Source organism: Numenius arquata, chromosome 5 (assembly GCF_964106895.1).
Source record: "Numenius arquata chromosome 5, bNumArq3.hap1.1, whole genome shotgun sequence".
NCBI classification, from domain to species: Eukaryota; Metazoa; Chordata; class Aves; order Charadriiformes; family Scolopacidae; genus Numenius; species Numenius arquata.
The window spans coordinates 52,556,278-52,575,406 of record NC_133580.1 but is presented as its reverse complement, the minus strand read 5'-3'; the positions used below and the strand labels follow the sequence as shown (position 1 = coordinate 52,575,406).

General features: G+C 36.8%; 1 protein-coding gene across 5 annotated transcripts in view; it reads left to right on the top strand.

Moving 5' to 3' along the window:
- Positions 1 to 19,129, top strand: part of CTBP1 (C-terminal binding protein 1) — a 251,197-nt gene that overhangs the window by 52,122 nt on the left and 179,946 nt on the right. For all 5 annotated transcript variants that reach the window (XM_074147737.1, XM_074147745.1, XM_074147746.1 and 2 more), the window contains exon 2: positions 8,726 to 8,886. In XM_074147737.1, the coding sequence (XP_074003838.1) occupies positions 8,829 to 8,886 (58 nt within the window). In that variant the 5' untranslated portion in view covers positions 8,726 to 8,828. The remainder of the gene's footprint in view (positions 1 to 8,725; positions 8,887 to 19,129) is intronic.

Genomic DNA, 19,129 nt, shown 5'->3' with positions numbered 1-19,129 from the left:
GCATATTATTTAATTTTGAGTTTTTTTCAAATAATGAAAATCTTGTTTTTTGAATTATTTTCTGTAGAGGCAGTTCAGTTTCACTGCTGTTGTCTTTCAAAATCCCTAAGATTTTATTCATTCATTTACACAGTTCACGTCTGTCTCTTGCATCCAATTCTCCAAAAGGGAGGGAAATTTTCAGCTCTTCAGCCTTTTCAGAAAAAAAAATAAAAATGAGTGGAGATTGATCTTCTTTCAATGTAATTTTCTTTCATTTCAGATTTCAAAAAATACAGAAGGTATTACTTTAACACTGATCTAACAACCGACTTATTTGACATTTTAAAATGGTTTTCACTTGGGAGTTTTAAGGTACTTTGTAAAACAGTAGGTATCACAGTACTTCTGTGTGCTGGGGTATGTGTTGCTTTACAAGCCAAACCAGTGGTGGATGAAATGAAGAATGCACCCACCAGGTTGTATCTCAGGTCTGAGAGTACGAGGCGGAGCCAGGAATTCAGCATATGAGTGAATCAGATTTGTAATCTGAGAAAGTCCACACCAGTCTGTTCATTTTAATTTCCTTTAAATCTGTTCATAAGTAAGATTGAGGCTCGTTACAATGCCAGTCTTTCTGAAGAAGCTTGTGCTGAATACCCGAAATGAAGTTTTCAGAAATACTGTTTGATGAGAAGGATATCTGTGATATCCAAGTTCCGAGGAGTGTTTCCTGAAACTAAGGACGTTTTTTTAATTTTACTTAAAATGTAGGTGTCTCATCTCAGGTAGGTAGTCTTTAGTCATTTTCTAATGGTAGTTTGAGCTTCTGAATTAAGTTTTAGTCATGACCTAGAAATCTGAGTTAACAGAAATGCTTCCTGTCTGTCTGTAGTCAAACACATCTGCATTGATGCATTTTCAGTAGTGAGTAATTTTTGGCTTGTGGACAGATGTATAATTGAGATAGAATGCTACTAAGAAAAAAAAAGCTTTGGGAAAAAAACCTTATGGTGAAGATAAATATCTCATAAAAAGCTTATAATGACAGAGTTACTATCACAACCTCTTCTACTGTGTTCATCATATTCCCTGTCAAAAAGGCCATTTTATAATCTTGTGCCATAAAAATAAAAGTTTAAGATTATCAAATTATTACACTGCATTTTGGAGCTGAAGTAATTTGATTAAAACCATAAAGTAATACAAAAAAGTTATTTGCAGTATTAAAATATAGTGGACAATAGATCAAAACCTCATAAGCTTTGTTTTTAATGGCATGCTGACAAGGGGCATTCTCGGCCTTATTTTGAACAGTTTTATCAACAGGAAAAAGCTTCGCTGATAAATATAGTAAAAACTGCTGATGCAATAAAAAAAAAAAAGGAGATGGAAGTTCTGCAGAGCTGTCAAGTTTGCTTTCATAAGCTATACTCTATCAAATTGTGTTCAAATTTTAAGTCATAAATACAGAATGAGAGACTGTCAGCTGTACTTACAGGACAGAGAACCCCATCCTAAAAAAAAGTAGCCTTGTTTGCACTGGTGATGCATAATCTGCTGAATCAAGTGTAAAGTCTTGTCATCACAGTTGTGGTCCATGAATGTGTCTGAGGACTGTGAAGGAGAGCAGTAAAGGTTCTTCTACATTGGATGTTGATGTAACTGCTCCTGTGAGGCTTTGTCTTGTTCTAGCACTCACAGACTGATACTTTAGCAACCTGCTGTTGAATTTAAGATGCAAAGGTCTGACGCAATTTAGGATCAGAAACATGACTTTCTAGGAAAGTATCAGGAGCTTGGTCTCTTCTGCAAGTAGATCAAGGGATGGCTTGGTGATACCTAAGAGTTATCTGTGCGAAGAACGTCAGGGAGATCTTTCATCTGCCAAGCAAAGCTGTAAGAAAATCTGATGACTTGAAGTTTAAGCCAAACTGACAATTAAGCAAAACCAGCCAGTCATAAAGGAGACTTGTTGGAAGAGCTTACCATGTACTTTGGTGGAGTCTACAACACTAGCAGTTTTTTAATTATGATGATTTTCTAGATGTCTCTTAGGATCTATATTGGAGAGACTGTTAGTTTGATTCCAGCAGTATCTTTGAGGCATTGATAGTACTAACTCGTTTCAGTTTTATTTTGTCTTAAGGTGGTTTTTGTGCATCCCTGTGAACTGTGGACCTCACTTTCTGCATGGCTGCATCGGTCCACTTTTGTAGTATATCTCTCCATTTCCTAAGAATGGGAGTTGTGCCCATGTGTCAGAAGGGATGGCAGATCCATTTGTCCTGTGTCTTGTCTCCAGGAGTGGCCACTAATGGATGCTTAAGGAAAGTATCATGTTTGTTCTGCGCTTGCTCTTCATGAAGCATCTAATTTCATGGCAACTCTTGGATGCTGAGCTAAATGGAGCTTGTCAGCGTAACACAGCACAGTGATTGCTATGTATGAGAACAAAGCAAGCATGCACTCACATTTTTCTTGACTTTGGAATTTACCTGCTTACGTGCTTCTGACCTGGGTTTGCATTGTGGCCATTGTCAGTGATTGCTGATGGGTTTTCCATAAACTTGTCTAATTCCTTTTAAGAACCACCTAAAGTTTTGTCATCCATGATAATTCTGACCCCCGATTTTACAATTTAATTACATACTTCTTGACAAAGTTACCCATTGTTTAATATACTGCCTTACGATTTCACCATGTGCTCCCTAGACATTGAATTGAGACATGGTGTGTATTTTATATGCATTTGTTGTATTCCCCACAGTCTTGTCGTCTTCAGGCTGGGGAATTCCAGTACATTTCTTTTTCTCCTTTTTCAGCAAGTTACTCCATGCCTTGCACTGTACTTCCTGGCACTCTTTCTAGTTCTCCATCTTTTTTTGAGATAGATTGATCTTAGACTTAGGTAATGCTGTTATAATGTTTGGGGTTTTAGTCCTTTCCTGAAGAGTATCTAACATGCTTTTTGGTGGCTAATTCCGTAATCATTTCACTTTTGTGATTAATTTGTTGATCTTGAAGCTCCCTGTACAGTTTCTCTTTGACTGTACTGACATCTAATGGTAAGGCAAAGTGGCTTAACTACTCTTAACTGAAAGATAAATTGACAGGAAAATATAATTATATATTTTATTCTTAATTCAGTATTAATTTTTGTAAGACAAGATGGAATCACTTGCATTTTTGCACAGAAGATCTGACCTAATATTTTTTCTTCTGGCAATTAATCTCTTTTTGTTCTGCTCTTTGGGCAACAGTTATTTTTAAATTTAGTTTAGATCTTTGTATGAGTAGCTTTGAGTACGGTGACAGTAATGTGATGGTTTTATACTGCAGAAGTTTTTAGTATAGAACACAGTATCTGCAGAGAAGGATAGCAGCATGAAATAAAAAGTAAGAACAAATGCTGTCCCGCAGAGCTTCCAAATAGGATGTTGCAGTGTTGTTGTAGCAGTCTTACTCCATTTTGAAGAAACATGCAAACAAAAGTCGTTGTCGTCTTTTTCTCATCCTCCTATTGGAGGTTCTTCTGTTTTTAATTGAGCATTTTTCGAACTCATAGTGATAAGTACTGTTGAAAAATACTTTTGAACTTTAGAAAAAAAAATTGAGTTCTTATGTTAATCTTGAAGTTATATTCTGTGTTTACGTGTAGTACACTGACTTCAGTGAGACATAAGTATCACGTAACTTCTATTATGAACCACCATTCCTCTGATCCAATTTTTTTTTTAATACAGGACTAAGACTGCTGCTACTGACACTATAAAATGTTCTACAAATTTTAGAGCTTTTTCAAGTAGAACATTTCTCTCATACATCATCAGCTTTATTTTTCCCTTTCTCAGAGTTAGAGCCCATCTCTTGCCATAGCCTCAGAAAGCTGGCTTCTTTACTATATAAATGCACCTTTGCTTTTATTTGAACATTAATCTAATTTCTGTGACTTTGCATCTTTACATGTCGTTTTACTTTCTGCTGTTTATCAACTTAATACTATCCTCTGTTTTGCCAAACACAAGATACATTTTTTTTTTTTTTTTTTGTACTAGAGATATATTTTGAAATTTAGATAAATTTCCATTTCTCGGTAATAGCTTTCTCATGGTCTAAGTTGCCTTCAGCATATGTCATATCCTGTCCTTTTCCCAAAAAAAGGGGAAAACCTGAAACTTGAAGCTTAATTTCTAAGGAACATCAATAGTTGTAGACTGAATAATTCCTATTTCTTGGTTGTGCATTGAGTTAGGTTTGCAGAAAAGCTTACTACTTCATGCTTTGGGAAGAATTAAGTCCATAACATGGATTTCAGAATTATAGAGGGTTTGTACCCTGGTGCTCTGGTTTTAGCTGCATAAGCTGGGGAACGAGTTGTGGCACAGAATATCTCGGATGCTAGGAATACCTGACATCCAGCCATGAAACTGGTGTGCATCCTGTGAGTCCTTCTGGTCATTTTACTGAAGAGGTATTCAAACATCAATAGGTGAGGGGAAGAGAAATAGGGAAAAAACAAAACAAAACAAAACTGTTTTGTTTCTCACCTGTTGAGGTGAACAAATGTGGGGTAAGGTATTTGCACTGGGTGATCATACAGTTGCAACAATAATCATTGCAGAAAACATCCTTCTGCTTGGTGAGTGGCCCCATGTTGCCCTGGGCACCCTATCCAACTCAATGATGACTGTCATTCTTTTGCCATGAAATCTTAGGTATGGTTGACTTGGAGGTAAGGGAGAAATTTTTCTTTGATGAGGGTGATGAGACACTGGAACAGTTGCCTGGATAAATTGTGGATACCCTGTCATTGGAAGTGTTCAATGTCAGGTTGGATGGGGCTTTGAGCAACCTGGTCTAGTGAAAGATGTCTCTGCCCATGGCAAGAAAGTTGGACTAGAGGATCTATTTAGTATCTGAAATGAACAGCTCCTGCAAAATGCATAATTATTTAGGATAATGAAAATATTTATAACAAGAACAACAACATTTTCATTATCTTTACTTATTGCTTCCAGAGCTCTGCAGAATGGACATTTGGAGGCTTGTGAGTTGTCATGGAAAATAGAGATCTTGTCAATTTGGGTGGAATGGAAAGAAATATGTTTAAGTCATCAAAAACAGATGGCAATGGAATATAAACTTCCAATTTTTCTTACAATATCCTTATTTTTTACCTTTTGAAAGTCAATAGTAGAAAGAAAAAATATTTCAGTAACTCAACGTAGTTTCAGACTAAAGAACGTATATTAGAATGGTTAAGTTACATGAAGATTGACATTCCTCAGGGTAAAATGAAACTTCATGACCTTATTTTTGATGTGTTAATGATCTATCAGTCTGTTCTGTGAATTTCATTTCTGTTTTGGATTTCTTATACGTTGTCATCTGATTTCGGACGGCCTACAAATCCTTTCACACAATGGAAGCTGACAGTGAGGCAAAGGTAGAAATCAGCCTTTTGCTGTTCCTAGTTTCATAGGTAAAAGACTGTACTGAGAAGAGTTTATACTCTGAATCTTTTTGTGAGTGGTCTAACTAATCAGAGGCTCTGCGTGATACGCTTCACAATTTTTCTGGTAGGCTTTCCCCACCTGTTCAAATTCAGTAGAAACATGATCTGGTCCACACAGAATTCTCCCATTAGACTGATGCAAAGGAAATGGTCCTGCATAGTAGGCCTGCAACTTTTTGGGTTTGGGAGTTCTTCCCTAGTAATTTGGAGTTTGTCTCAAGCTATAAGTAGGTGTATAATTATCCTACCGGTTTTCCTTTCTAAAAAATTACCATTTCTTGGTTTGTTTCATTTTAATCCTCTCTCTCTGGAGAGAAGATCATGATCTTTAAGGTCCCTTCCAACCCAAACCATTCTATGATTCAAATCTTCTCACTCCCAGTTTGTTTATCCTTTACTCCATTAGCACTGTTACCTGTTTTGAAAACTGAAATTGAAGTTGACTTACTTAACGTTCCTGTTTTAGCCTGTAGGATTTGCTCACTCTCCTATAAAGATGTTGGAGATTCCCTTCTCCTTTTATCTTGAAGACTCAAAAAGAGTAAAGCTCTTCCTTTCTCAAGGAAGAGCTAAATGCTCCAGGTTGCAATACTCAGGCATGTTCTCTTTAAAAATACTTTCAAGCGCTGGAATTGTCTGCTTAACTGAAAGAAAAAACTCTAATATTCTTTTCGACAGTGTATATTCTAATCTAGAATTTGTACTGCTCAAAAGAGCTCTGTATTTTGGTGGTATCTCAGAGGTCTTTTTAGCTAACACTTGACATATGATAAGCAATATATATTCTCACATCACTTGGATTCTGTATCTTAAAATATTGAACTACAGAAGTCTGCTCTTAAATACTACTTGGTATTTTGTGTTCTGATTTTTAATTCATTAGGCACTGTGCTTGTATTTTTAGTGAATTTCTCAAATACAATTATTCATGTTGTGGTTTAGTAACTGCAGTAACTAATGCTCCCATAATTATAAGGCTTTTGTTTTGCTGGGAAATGCTTCCCGTATCATCATCTTCTCTTTGTGTTAGAACATGAAGTGTAATAAAACTGTATGAGAGTTAAATTTAGAACTGTGTTAACATGTTAATTTAATATTTTACTCAAAAATTTTTTTTGAAACTTATGAAAATTTGCTGTGAATAAAAGTAATTTTAAAACACTGTTTAAAAGGAAAACCTACTTGATTTATATGGTACACTTTGAAGCTACTGTAGACAGATAGAAAACATCTGGTGACACTTTCAGTGGTAGGTCAATAGTTACAGATGGTCTGTTTTTTTACAGCTGTCATCCAGCTTTATACGTAGAATGACTACAGTGGAAAAATCTTTTGCTGAATGAATAAACAAAATGGCACAAGGAGGCCAGCAGGCATATGTGTTTCTACAAGATGGGAAGTTAAATAAGCTATAAAAATTTAAACCAAGACTAGCATTTAAAATGTTCATTATATTCTGGTTTCTGTTTCTTACCCTTTGGATTTTTTTATGTGACTATTGAATGAAGTAGATTATAAAACAGAAGTGGTAAACAAATTATAATTTGGAATTGATGCTCTACAGAAGTTTGGGGTGTTGGTTTAAGCAAAGGCAGTTGGCTATATAGCTACCAATTAAGGTTTTAAAATGCATGTTAGCTTTGCGGTAATGCTTGTGCATTAGAGCCACATTCAATATTGAAGAATGTTGTATTTTTTAAGAATAATCAATATTGGGAAACGTAATAGGAAATATCAACTTCTTTTTTGTTTTTTTTTTTTTTTTTAAGAGAAAAAACTGGGCTTCTGCTTTCTTCGTCAATTTTTCTTCTCCCACTCATGACTGGATGTTATATTCAGCTGAAATCAGACATTATCCAAAGCAGCAGAAGAATGCTGAATTTGAGGGTAAAGAAAAAGAGGTGTAGAGGGAAAGTAAAGAGGAGGAAGAGGCTGAATAAAGTGTTTAAAAGCATGGTGACTTTTGCACATTAACTCAATTTTTTTAATGAAAATAAACACAAAGAAGGGAACTTTGTTAAAAAGTCCAAATGCCCCAAGCAGGGTAGTACTGGTAAAGATACCTATTTTAATGCAAATGTGCAGTTCTTGATATTAAAAATATTTTTCTTTATCTCACTTCACTCGGAGCACATGAATCTTCATAATATGTTGATGAAATGTGCCTATGTTTGGTTTAGAAAAGTGTTGCCTCTGGAAAGAACACATGCAGATTTCTAGGTTTGTAAGGCCATTTAATGCTATCCACTGATGTTGAAAGGTGTTGGGCAGGAATAATAAGAAACAGGGAAGTGGATTATTTGGCTCGCTTTAGCATGCACTGTGCTTGTAATACAATGTTCTCTGAGTTTGTTTCTCAAAGTCTACTGAGATATTTAAAGGAGGACAAAAGTGGTGCTCTGATTATGCTTTTTAGAAGATCTGTATACTTAGTTTTACCCTGTCCACTTGCTCGTGTGCATTTTGTAATCTACTGCTGTGATTATAGATTCTCGTTGAGGGATTTTTCTTCTCTCCCCATCCCCCCTTCTTGCTTCTCAGTGGTTTGGCTTAAAATGCAGGCGGCTTGTTGCAATACCCTTATGCTGTCTTGCCCAGCTACATGGTAACTGAAAAGTGCTTAGTTGTATTTGCTGCCAAAGAGCTTGCCTAGTCATGCATAAACCTGCTTTAAATGCCATTTGGTTGATATAGATGTTGGCGTTCTGTGTTGTCACTGCGATGCATTTCCTCGGGCCTACGCTGCTTGAATTGTTTCCTTCAACTTCCAAGTATCAAACTCTGTATCGTTGGAAGCTTGAAAGTTAAGAACAAAAAGAGTAGTTTCCCTTGCTGTGAGCGTTACGATGCAGAAGTGTGGATTTCTGGCTTCGTTCCTGGTGGATGCATTTCTGTCATTTTATGGGAATCTTGTACCTGGGACTGCCTGAGATACCTTCTTTAGCTGGTGGTGTGTTCAGTGAAAGGGGGAAAAGTATTTGAGAGTCAAAAGGCAGAAAACAGCAGATGTCTTGGAGCATTTCTTATACTGGCTTGTATGAGCTGCGCTTTACATCTCTACGTGTTTAGAAGGCAGCTTGTTGTGAAATACCAGGTTACCTAATGTGATTTAAGAGCATTGTGTTGTCTTAATTGTTTAAATTACATATAGATCATCTTTCTGGAAAGAGGTGGGGGAAAAAGATATCTGTATTTTGAAGTTTGAGAAGTTTATCTTTCTGTTCACAGGTGAAAACAAGTTTATAAAACACAGTAAGCATTTCTGACTTCTGGCTGGCTTGAGAAGACCATCACCAAACTGTGCGGAGACGTTCTTTGAGCTGCCTCTCTTATGTCTCTAATGGACAAACACAAAGTGAAGCGGCAACGTCTGGATCGCATATTTGAAGGTTAGACATTGCAATTTCTAATGTTAACCGTGTTGATTAATTTCCCTGATTACTGATATTTCTGGAGACTGGACTTTTGGTCATTTAGTGTATTTTTAATTGAGTTGCAGTTCCTGTTGAGATTATATTAACTGTGCACAAATGCTGGCTTTGGGTGAAAACAGATCTAGACAAATAAAAGCAACTAGTGTGTGAACTCTACAATTCTACAGTTGTTGCTTTCAATTTAGTATTTTATGATATTCTACCCAAACATTGTGAAAGATTGTGGTTTTATATACAATAACAATTGCAAGAGGATAAGATGACCACATAAAAGACTCTCTAGAGTCTTTCTCTACAGGCATGCTTCATGTGGATTGATTTAGCAGCCTGGATCTCATCCTAGGAAGGAAGTAGAAATAAAATGAAGATAAAACAAAAATAAAATCCCAGAAGACCCCCAAACTTTACTGAGCATTAACAAAAATACTCTGCATTCTAGTGAAAGGAGTGCAATCATTTGGGTCAGTGTCATGGTTTAACCCCAGCCAGCAACTAAGCGCCACGCAACTGCTCGCCCACTCCCCCCATGGTGGAATGGGGAGAGAATCAGAAGAGTAAGAGTGAGAAAAGCTCTTGGGTTGAGATAAGGACAGCGTAATAGGTAGAGCAAAAGCTGCACACTCAAGCAAAGCAAAACAAGGAATTCATTCACTGCTTCCCATCGGCAGGCAGGTGTTCAGCCGTGCCCAGGAAAACAGGGCTCCATCACGCAAAGTGGTTACTTGGGAAGACAAAACATGGTAACTCCGAACATCCTCCCCTTCCTCCTCCTCCCCACCAGCTTTATATACTGAGCATGATGTCACATGGTATGGAATATCCCTTTGGTCAGTTGGGGTCAGCTGTCCCCGCTGTGTCCCCTCCCGACTTTATGTGCATTCCCAGCCTACTCGCCGGCAGGGCGATATGAGGAGTAGAAAAGGCCTTGACTGCTTAGCAACAACCAAAAATATCAGCGTTTTACCAACACTATTCTCATCCCAAATGCAAAACATGGCATCATACCAGCTACCAGTAAGACAGTCAACTCTGTGATAGTCAGTCATTTTACCTTAAGTCACAAATGACTGAGTTGTATATTCCCAGTATTCTTTACTCATTTGCTTTTAGAGTTGTGGGAAAGCAGGCCAAGGGATAAGGTGTACTATTTTTAAGAATATACATGAGTGATTGGGGCTAAATAAATTTTTATATTAAAATGTTAGCTTCTCCTTAAAAGGTAAGGGAATAGTTAATTTCTTTACTAACCCATTTTGATACAATGGGAGAAAGTATACGGACTTCTGGGACATGGTCTCTGCATCGTGTCTAACACTGAACGGTGAACTGCAGTTGAAATATTTGTTTTTCCATGGATTGGTCTTGAGATTTTTTTCTAGCAGCTGTGTTCTGGGAGTCCCTGGCAGCTGATTTCTGTCCTTATTTTTCCCCCTTTTTCTTTGTGCCAAAATGAGTGTAACCATATAATGAGATTGAGACGATTAACTCATAAATAAACCATTTTGTTGATATATTGTCCCTTTAGGTAAATTCCTCAGTCCAGGTCACTGTTCAGCTGACAAAGCAGTTGCATTGAGGGGGGCAGTTCTAAAGGATCAACGAGGAGCACTGGGACCATTTACCCTGACATAGCCAGAGAAAGAGACATTTCATCAAAGTACCGAAAGGTGTGGTTCCACATTTGGTTCAGATGATTGATCTCCCTGTTAGTCTCTACTAAAACCGGCCAAGCCCACCCCAGATTGCCAGGTCCAAACTGTTCTTGTGTCCCACCTAAACTGGTTGGCGAAGCGGTCAGTTGAATCTGCTCACTGGAGACTAATCACTGCTCAGAGAAATGGGCAACGGGCTGCTGAGGACAAGGAAATTGAGAAGATTGCCCCTCTTTCTGGACACCTCTGCTGTCAGATCAGTGGAAATGACCTAGGAGTGTGCTGGTGGCATGCACGGTCCTCTTCTTTGTTCCCAGTCTCAGGTCCTCATCCTAGGGTCTCTGTATCTGACCCCTCAACAGAATGTGTAGAAAGTTAACTTTTTTCTTTTTTTTTTTTTTTTTTCTTTTTTCTTGCCTGTGTTAGTCAGCTGAATTGGCAAATTGTGAGGAGGATGGAGAACCATGTCCCTTTTGATGGCAGCCAGCAGTTAGATCAGCTCAACCCACTTCATGGAATTTCAGCCTCCTTTTAGTCTTTTGATACTGATCAATGGAACAATGTAAGAGGAAATGGAGTCTGTGATGATGTGGCAAGGAGCGTTGTCAGGGACAGAGGTGACAGACTTGTAGCCACTGTGACTGTTTAAAATAGCAATGGCTTCCCCCAGGCCTTGTGTTCAGACCTAGTGATGCTGTTTAGTCAGCACCTTTTGTCTGGCTTGTTTTACCCAGCCCTGCACAATTCACTGCATCCTACTGATAAAATCTGTGCAGCCCATGCAGTGTAGGGAGCTGATCCAGTTGAAAAATAATGTAGGAAAAAAGTTTGGTGGTTTTTTTTTTGCCACCTCTGCTTCCTAATCCCATTTATCATGTGCTAGACTAATAGTTGCATTGGAAAAATAGAGTGGGAAGATGCGGCAGACAATGAACAAGAGAACAGTAGGTGAAACAATGGATATGGAAAAATGATGGAAGTTTTGTGGTTATGGGAATCCAGTTTGACTCTTTAAAATGTCCATGCCGTATTCTGCTCTTGAGTGTCTGTGTGTTCAAATTTCCAAAAGTTCTTTGAGGTTTGTGTCTGGCTGATGTTTTTAAATTGCTATTCCTGCAACTGAGTAAAGTGGGATGAAAACTAGCGGGTTGGTTTGTTTTAAAAAGGCTTTTTTCTACATATGGTCCTGTTCAGGTTTAAAAATTAAATATGCAGAGTTGTTCTCTGATATATGTGCCTTCCATAACACAGCTTAAATATTTTATATTTTAGAAATATGCATAATATTTTACAAAGCTCAGGAAATTCAATGAGCTGTATAGCTATTAAAGGTGGTTTGTCTTCTCTGTCAGGTTTTTTTTATATCAGTTTGTGTCTATCCTTCTTCTCTTAACCTTTTCCCTCAAAATAATTATTTTAAGATGCATTTTCTTTTTATTGCAAGTTCCACTTAAAAACAGACTACAATGATTTACTAACTAGTACTATAACTATATATTTTTTTCATCAATTTTTTAACATAAAACCTTGTGATGGGCAGGTATTAATACATTATTATATCCATAAAGAGATGCCAGTGTCATTCTGGAGGTGACATAACAGCGTTTCATTACTGTTTGTATCCCTGTTTGAGGAGGGGCTGATAATGAGTTCAAATTCGGTTTCTGAAGAATGAGCGATGTGGGCACGATTCTCAAAATGAAATGCTCACATTGGGAAGGCATGCATGGGGGTGCACACAGCTTTTTCTGTGGAGTTAATGAGTTGCCACAAATGCTCTTGTAAGTTAGATAACTGTGCATGCAAAATGTTATTTGAGTTGAACTGCTTTCCTGTGGCTTTAGGTAATTTACACACTTGCTTATAGTAACTAATCATGCAAATTAAGCAACAAATTGAACAGACATCACTGGATTTACTATTACCTTGTGAGTTAATGATAGTATGGTGGTAGTACTACTAAATTTCAGTTGATACTAAATGAAGAAAAAAAACCCCATGATTCTATTACTTTGGGAGCAATTAGTTCTCTTTTAATGTAGCTGAGTAAGTAATTTTGTCTCTGAGGTACCTATGATTCCCTTCAGTGATTTCTTAAGTATGAAGTTGAATATTTGCTTTTAATCCCAAAGCTGTTTGCAGTTATATTTTCTTGCGCGTTTCAGTGGTCTGCCATGTTCTTATGTGTATCATCTCAAAAGGGTGGTATAAAATGTGCTTTGTCATCCCAGTTTATATAGTTCTATAAATGAGTTTACTTAGATGGTGGAAATTGAAGACTGTCCCTTGAAAAAGCCATATATTAAATTCTGGTTTCTAACTTCCACCAGTAGCTGTGAATTATTCTTAGGCATAAAGACATGGTTCTAGGCACTCTGAGATGCTAATATTAAACTCGCTTCACAATTTATAAAATAATATTTAGGATTCTTCCCTTGAAGATAAATAGTATCAAGGCATGTGAAAGATTAATTAGTTACTGATTATATTGTTCTTTGTCCCCCTCTCCGGAGATGCTGGTGATTGCAAAGCATAATTATAGTAGTATACATTTGGCAGAACAGTTGGAAGTGTCACAGTGCAAAAATAAAATGTGTTCATTTTGTGGGTAATTTGAAAAATTCTAAATGTTTTTGGCATTTTGAAAAGTTGTTATCTCAAATTAAGGTATTATTGTGCTTTACATTGTAACAAAACTGTAAACAATGCTGTGTATTTGCTTATATTCTAGAAATCTTTAATTAAATGTGTGTATGTTTTACTGACTGTTGTTTGGAAGTTACCTTGGGGATGTCTGACCTCTGTTGAATTTGCTGGGAGCTAATAGATGAAGTAGAAAGCCACAGAAGGTGGCTTGCAGTATGAAGAAAATTCTACTTTGTCTAAATTGTCTGTGAACAGGCTTGATGAACATAGTGAATTTTCTCTAAATACATTACATTGTATTATATATAGTGCTCAGTCAACTATCGCTTTTAGTGGATTTCCAAGCTCTAGGAAACTCTTTAAAGGGGAGAGGTTAGGGACATCAGTGGAAGTGGGAGGAGGAGATGGGTGTCTCCTCTTACATTTCTTCTTGCTTGTTTACACAGGTATTAGGGATTAAACAGCTACTGCACAATACTGGAAACGTAGCTGAAAAATTGAGGGTGGCTTTTCCAGTTTGATGATTGCTTGAAACCAGAAATTTCTTTCCAGAGCACCTTATATGTGTTATTTATAGCAAAGACTGTATTGTATGAAGGTACAAGTTGTCTGTGAAGACCCTATATGCCCCCAGACAGGTGTTAAGTGTTTTTCTAGTTCTGGTTTTGAGGAAGAAAAAAGCAGCTTTGCACACCCCAGAGCTTCTCAACAATCATTACAAATCTTTTCCCTTTTTATGCAGCACTGGTATACATCTTCAGGTAATTCTTTATACACAGGTTGCCACTTACTTTTAAAAAGTACCCAGAAGAAAACTTGAAATGTATTTTAGCTATTTTAACAGTGCTGCTGTATTACTTAAGAAGAGAGGATGAGTTGATCGGGATCATAAATTAGAGAAGAAAGTGCATATTAATGGGACAAGTTTCTGAGATTTCAGATAAAATCTCTCATTTTTGCTCTTATGAAGGGCAACCTTTCTTTGGGAAGTCCAATTGCTGGCAAATAACCAAATGTTACGCTCTTTGAAGGACAGTAAAAGTGCATGCTATAGGAATAGTTTTTTTAAAGGATATAGTCTAGGCTTTCTTTCATGATAAGAAAACGTCTGTGTTTTTAAAGCTTCATGTTTCTGCTTGTGATGCTATGTAGCATGAGATTTAATAAGATGAATCTTCAATTCATAGTTGATGTGGTTTATTGGTTCCAGGAGGAACACAGAGGGGGGGAAAAAAAAAAGCATGTATGAATTGAATTCAATTTTCTTCTTTCCAAATTTATAGAAAACCCCCTTGAAATACAAGTGACTTGATTTAAAAAAATGCATTCTCTTTCCTGATTTTTCTTGTGTGTGTACTAGAGAGCTTGACTTCTTAACAAGTGGAAAGTACCAGATTGACAAATACCAAGTGTTATTTCATGACCACTGAGGAACCTATCTGGCTTGTGTAAACTGTGATTTGACCCATTGCAGTTCTGAAATTAGGCAGTTAAGACAAGTTTTCTGCATATTAATGAGGGAGATGGCCTACTTTGGCAGTGTTTGGGTTTCCCCTGAATTTAAAAAAGGATTTTTACTAAATTTGGTACGTACTGTGTAAGTTGATCTGTAAATAAAAGGAAGGAGGAATAAATGTTTCTAGGCAGTGAGTACACTTAGCTCTTGCTTATGTAAGTGGGAATTGCAGATGTCAAGTTCTTTGGAAAACGAGCTATCAATTTTCTTAACTGACATTCAATTTTGAAGACTTACATAGTTGTCTCACTGCAAATATCAGAGGAGGAAAGGAAATGATGAGATGTGCAGACAATTGTAAGTCACATAGTGCTTTATGGGATTTTCTTTATGCATACTGATCTTAGTACTAGGCGTACTAAATACGCCAAGTGTTTCTTAAAGAGAGATTAATGGGCTGCCTAGTTGCTTGGTGTCTTTTTGACAGACTTTAGTAGAAGGCTTATTGAAGGATTAGGGCAGCAGAGGGAGCTAAAAGATTCCTAATATTTTATCATTTGTTGTTTTGTAAGTGAAAGTTGCTCCTTCATAAAGTACCAATTAACCTTCACAAAAATGTGATTTTCTAACCTTAAGTGCCTTTAGCAAATAATAAGGATTTTGAACTGGAGAAAATTCCTTTTCTCCCTAGCAATCCAGTACAAATTAAATTAGGAATCAGGTAGTAAAAGCTACCAAAATCTTTCTGCAGGAACAGCTATCAAATCTTTCAACTGTAACAAATGAAAGTGTTTAAGCAAGCAGAGTTTTCTATGAATAACCCAAGCAGAATATTCCATGTGTAGCCCAAGTTACTTTAATACAAGTGTCTTAAAATAAAAATGCATACGTTCTTCTGTTGCATACAAGGATATTTTAACAGTTCAGCACTATTTTTCTATTTTGTCTGTAAGAACTTTGCAAATATTTTTATGAGCTTGAAATCCAGAGAATTAGGTAAAATATTTAATCTGTTATATAAGAGTTGTCTTCAAAGAACAGGGACACTATTCGAAGGACTGAGATAAATTGACCTTGAAATAATAAAATAAAAATGATTCTACCATGAATCATCATGTAACAAGATCATTTGCCACTTACCACACGTTAAGGAAAATTATCTGTATATTTGGGGTATGTTTACCCCAACGCAAAAACATCCTTATCTTATTACGGTTATAGAAGAAATGCTTATGCACAGGCTTATGTTTTGTGTTTGTTTTTATCCATAATATTCAGTATTTACGGTGCAAGGAAGTTTTGGCTCTCTTTTGGATTGCTGCAGTAACCTGCTTTTGTAATTTGAATCTTCATTATGTGCTACCTAAACAGCTTCTGAATTTGCATGCACTTAAGCTACTACAATGTTACGGAGGTATTACTACTAACAATGCAAGCTGTATGAAAAGAAAATTAGCTTAAAAGCCCATTTTGCCCTAAATGATGCTGAACAGTAGCTGCTAATGAAAAGCATTATTTTAACAAGAAAACTGGGGAGGGAGGAATGAACCTACAGAACAAAGAATCTCAACTGAGATTTTTAAATTTTGCTGAAACATTCAGGTTACTGATTTAAGTTACAAAGGTTTTAAGGAAAAGCTGTGGTTTTGTGGTGTCCAGCATTACATATTAGTTATATTTTCATTGGTATATTGAAATAAAATACACTGCTTGCTTGGGACAAACAGCAGGTAAGTTCAGCTATATATCCAGAGCACTACGTCTTACTGCTATAATAAAGTCAAAATAGTTTTATTTAATGTTAATGTCAAAGACGACATTAAATACAAAAAACAATATAGCTTGACACTGGGTTTATAGGGTTGTAATATTATTTTTAATATCGTATATATTTGAATCAGAATCCAATACTTAACCAAACCTAATCATATAATTCCTGAGTAATCTTCAGAGAACTTAAAAAACTCTTTGGACTAGATATTTAGCTTTCATACAGTACAGATGAATGCTTTAGAAGCCCAAGTACTTGGTGGTAATATATACTGATTTCTGCCTGGGGTCAGGGAAGATGCTCTGCAAGCCCTAGATTTATACATTACTTTACACTCTGCTCTGGAAAACTGAACTGTACAAAGATTAAGTGTCCAGGTAAACATGCTGAAAAATTTAAATAGCCATCTAATTAAAGCAGACATGTTCAGCTTTCATAGAGGCAGTTCCCATCCTTAGGGAAGTGCAGTCTGAGAAGCAAAAAGATTTGATTTTGTTTCCTCCCTTAGTGCAGTCAGGATGGGAGTGTGATTATGCAAGTGGGAACAAGAAAATAAAAGTGGAGACAGTCTTCTAGTGCTGAAGGCATCTGCTGTTCCGGCCTTGTTCCATGAGGTCAGTACTGAACTTGAAAGATGCCTCTCCCTAAACACAAGGAATTGTCTGGAGGCTGTGCCAGGGGAAGAATTATCTTGCAGAGATCTCTCTCCTCCTTAGAAAAGTCATTGTGATCTGATGGACAGGTCATTTGGAGTTAGGAAACCTGTGGTTTATCTTTTAGCTTTTCTGAAGTCAGATAGCAGGTTAGAAAGAAAATGTTGCCTCTCCACCACTGTGCCTTTTCTTTTTCTTTGACAGAAAACAGTCAGTGGAGACTTTCAGAGTTACTGTGATAAAAATAACAGCCGGCTGTTGTAATACTCTTGGAATCCCTTTAAAAAAATGAGGCTTTGCTAACTCCGAAGGTACCTGTTATTTGCAGCAGGTGAAAGTGGGCCCGTTGGTACCACTGTAGATCCAGAACTCTGCAGTGGTTCATGACCCTGCTCAGATGCTTAAACAATAATGTTCCTTCTTCCTTCCTTTCCTGTGAGAACTAAATTTAAATTGCTTGTGACTTTGAGTAGATGGGGCTTGTTTTTTTTTCTTTTAAGCCAGAAATTAGCTATTCAAAATTACTCATGTTTCCCTTTTCCTGATGCATATTTTTCAGAGTAGTGTCCGATGTAGTGAATTTTCAAGCCTCTCATTCTTGCCAATTAAATGGAGACGCACCAAAAACCCCAATAAAAATTACAGGCAATAGCAGTAGGACAGCAAAAGAGTGAAGAGGAAAGATTTTTTTATTCTTTTGATCCTACTTGTATTTTTCAGAAAGTTTCCTTGTATGCTAAGTGATGACACTCAAATACAAATAGACTATGACTCCTTTTAATTGTTAATTAAGAATAATTATAAGTGTTAAATAAATACATGATAAATGTCTCTTTTTGTCAAGGAGCGTACATTTGAAGAAATAGTTTTATTAAGTGCTAATGAAACTTTTTCCCAGGCAATTTTTCTCACTATTTCTTGTTCCCTGTGGTTCCCTTTCTTGAAGATTGCATCAGTCATGCCCATGTGGTTTTTTTTTCTGGGTATCAAATACCACTTACGCAGGTGTTACTTAGTTTCCACAACATCTGCCAGTCATTTTTTGTTGTTAGTTTATCTAACCTGCAGATGGTCATGTTTGCCTGCTTGTGTAGCGCTCCACAAGCTCCCCATGCTTGTTCCCCGAGTGCTGCTCTGTGCTTGTGTGCAGGCACCATCAATTTATCAAACTCAAATAATTTAGGAACAGTTACTTCTTCTTGCAGTAAACAAAAGCAGCTGCACCCTAGCTATCCTTATCTGCGTGAATGCATAGATTGTAAAGGGCTTCTCTGATGAACAAGACAGAAGTTTAGAATTTCAAACTGGAATTTAGGGCATGTAAGTCAGAATGACTAGACGCTGATGTTTTGAAACAATATAATAATGCAGAGAATGAATTAGTTACCATAGTAACTGCTTTGTTTTAATAATTTGGTGGGGCAATGAATAGAAGGAGCTCAGAAAGAAGTAGTAGGACTCGTAATTACATGTTGTGCAATGTGAGTGGCTTTGTTCATTAATATTGAAATTAATTTGATTTTATAACAGATTGAGGAATGGGTGTATAAGTTTTGCTTTGGAAGGGCAATAAGAACGATTTACAGGGGTTTTTTATTTTTTTTTTCCCCTGGGGAAAAATATGATCACAATTTACATTTGATTGTGACAACACAGATTATTGGTTTCTTAACAATAAAACATGCTCAATATGTTGCATTGTAAGCATGACTTCAATCTACGTGCTGTGATTTGTTGCCTGGCAGTTGTTGGCAGCCTAGCAACATGCTTCAGTCCAGAACTGCAAAAGGATAAAGACACCCAAAGTTAGGAGTCACAGAGAAGAAGGTAGGTGACTCAGTACTTCGAAGCCCACCTAAAATCATCAGTACCTTGAAATCCCTTTGTACTTTATGGGTGAAATTTAAGTTTCTTCCACACTATAAGATCATTTCCTCTCCTCTTGCAGGCCTGAGCAGTTTAGTGTGTGTTTTGTGCTTAGTCAAGGCAGGATCCTCAAAGAGAATTAGCTCTTTTGGAA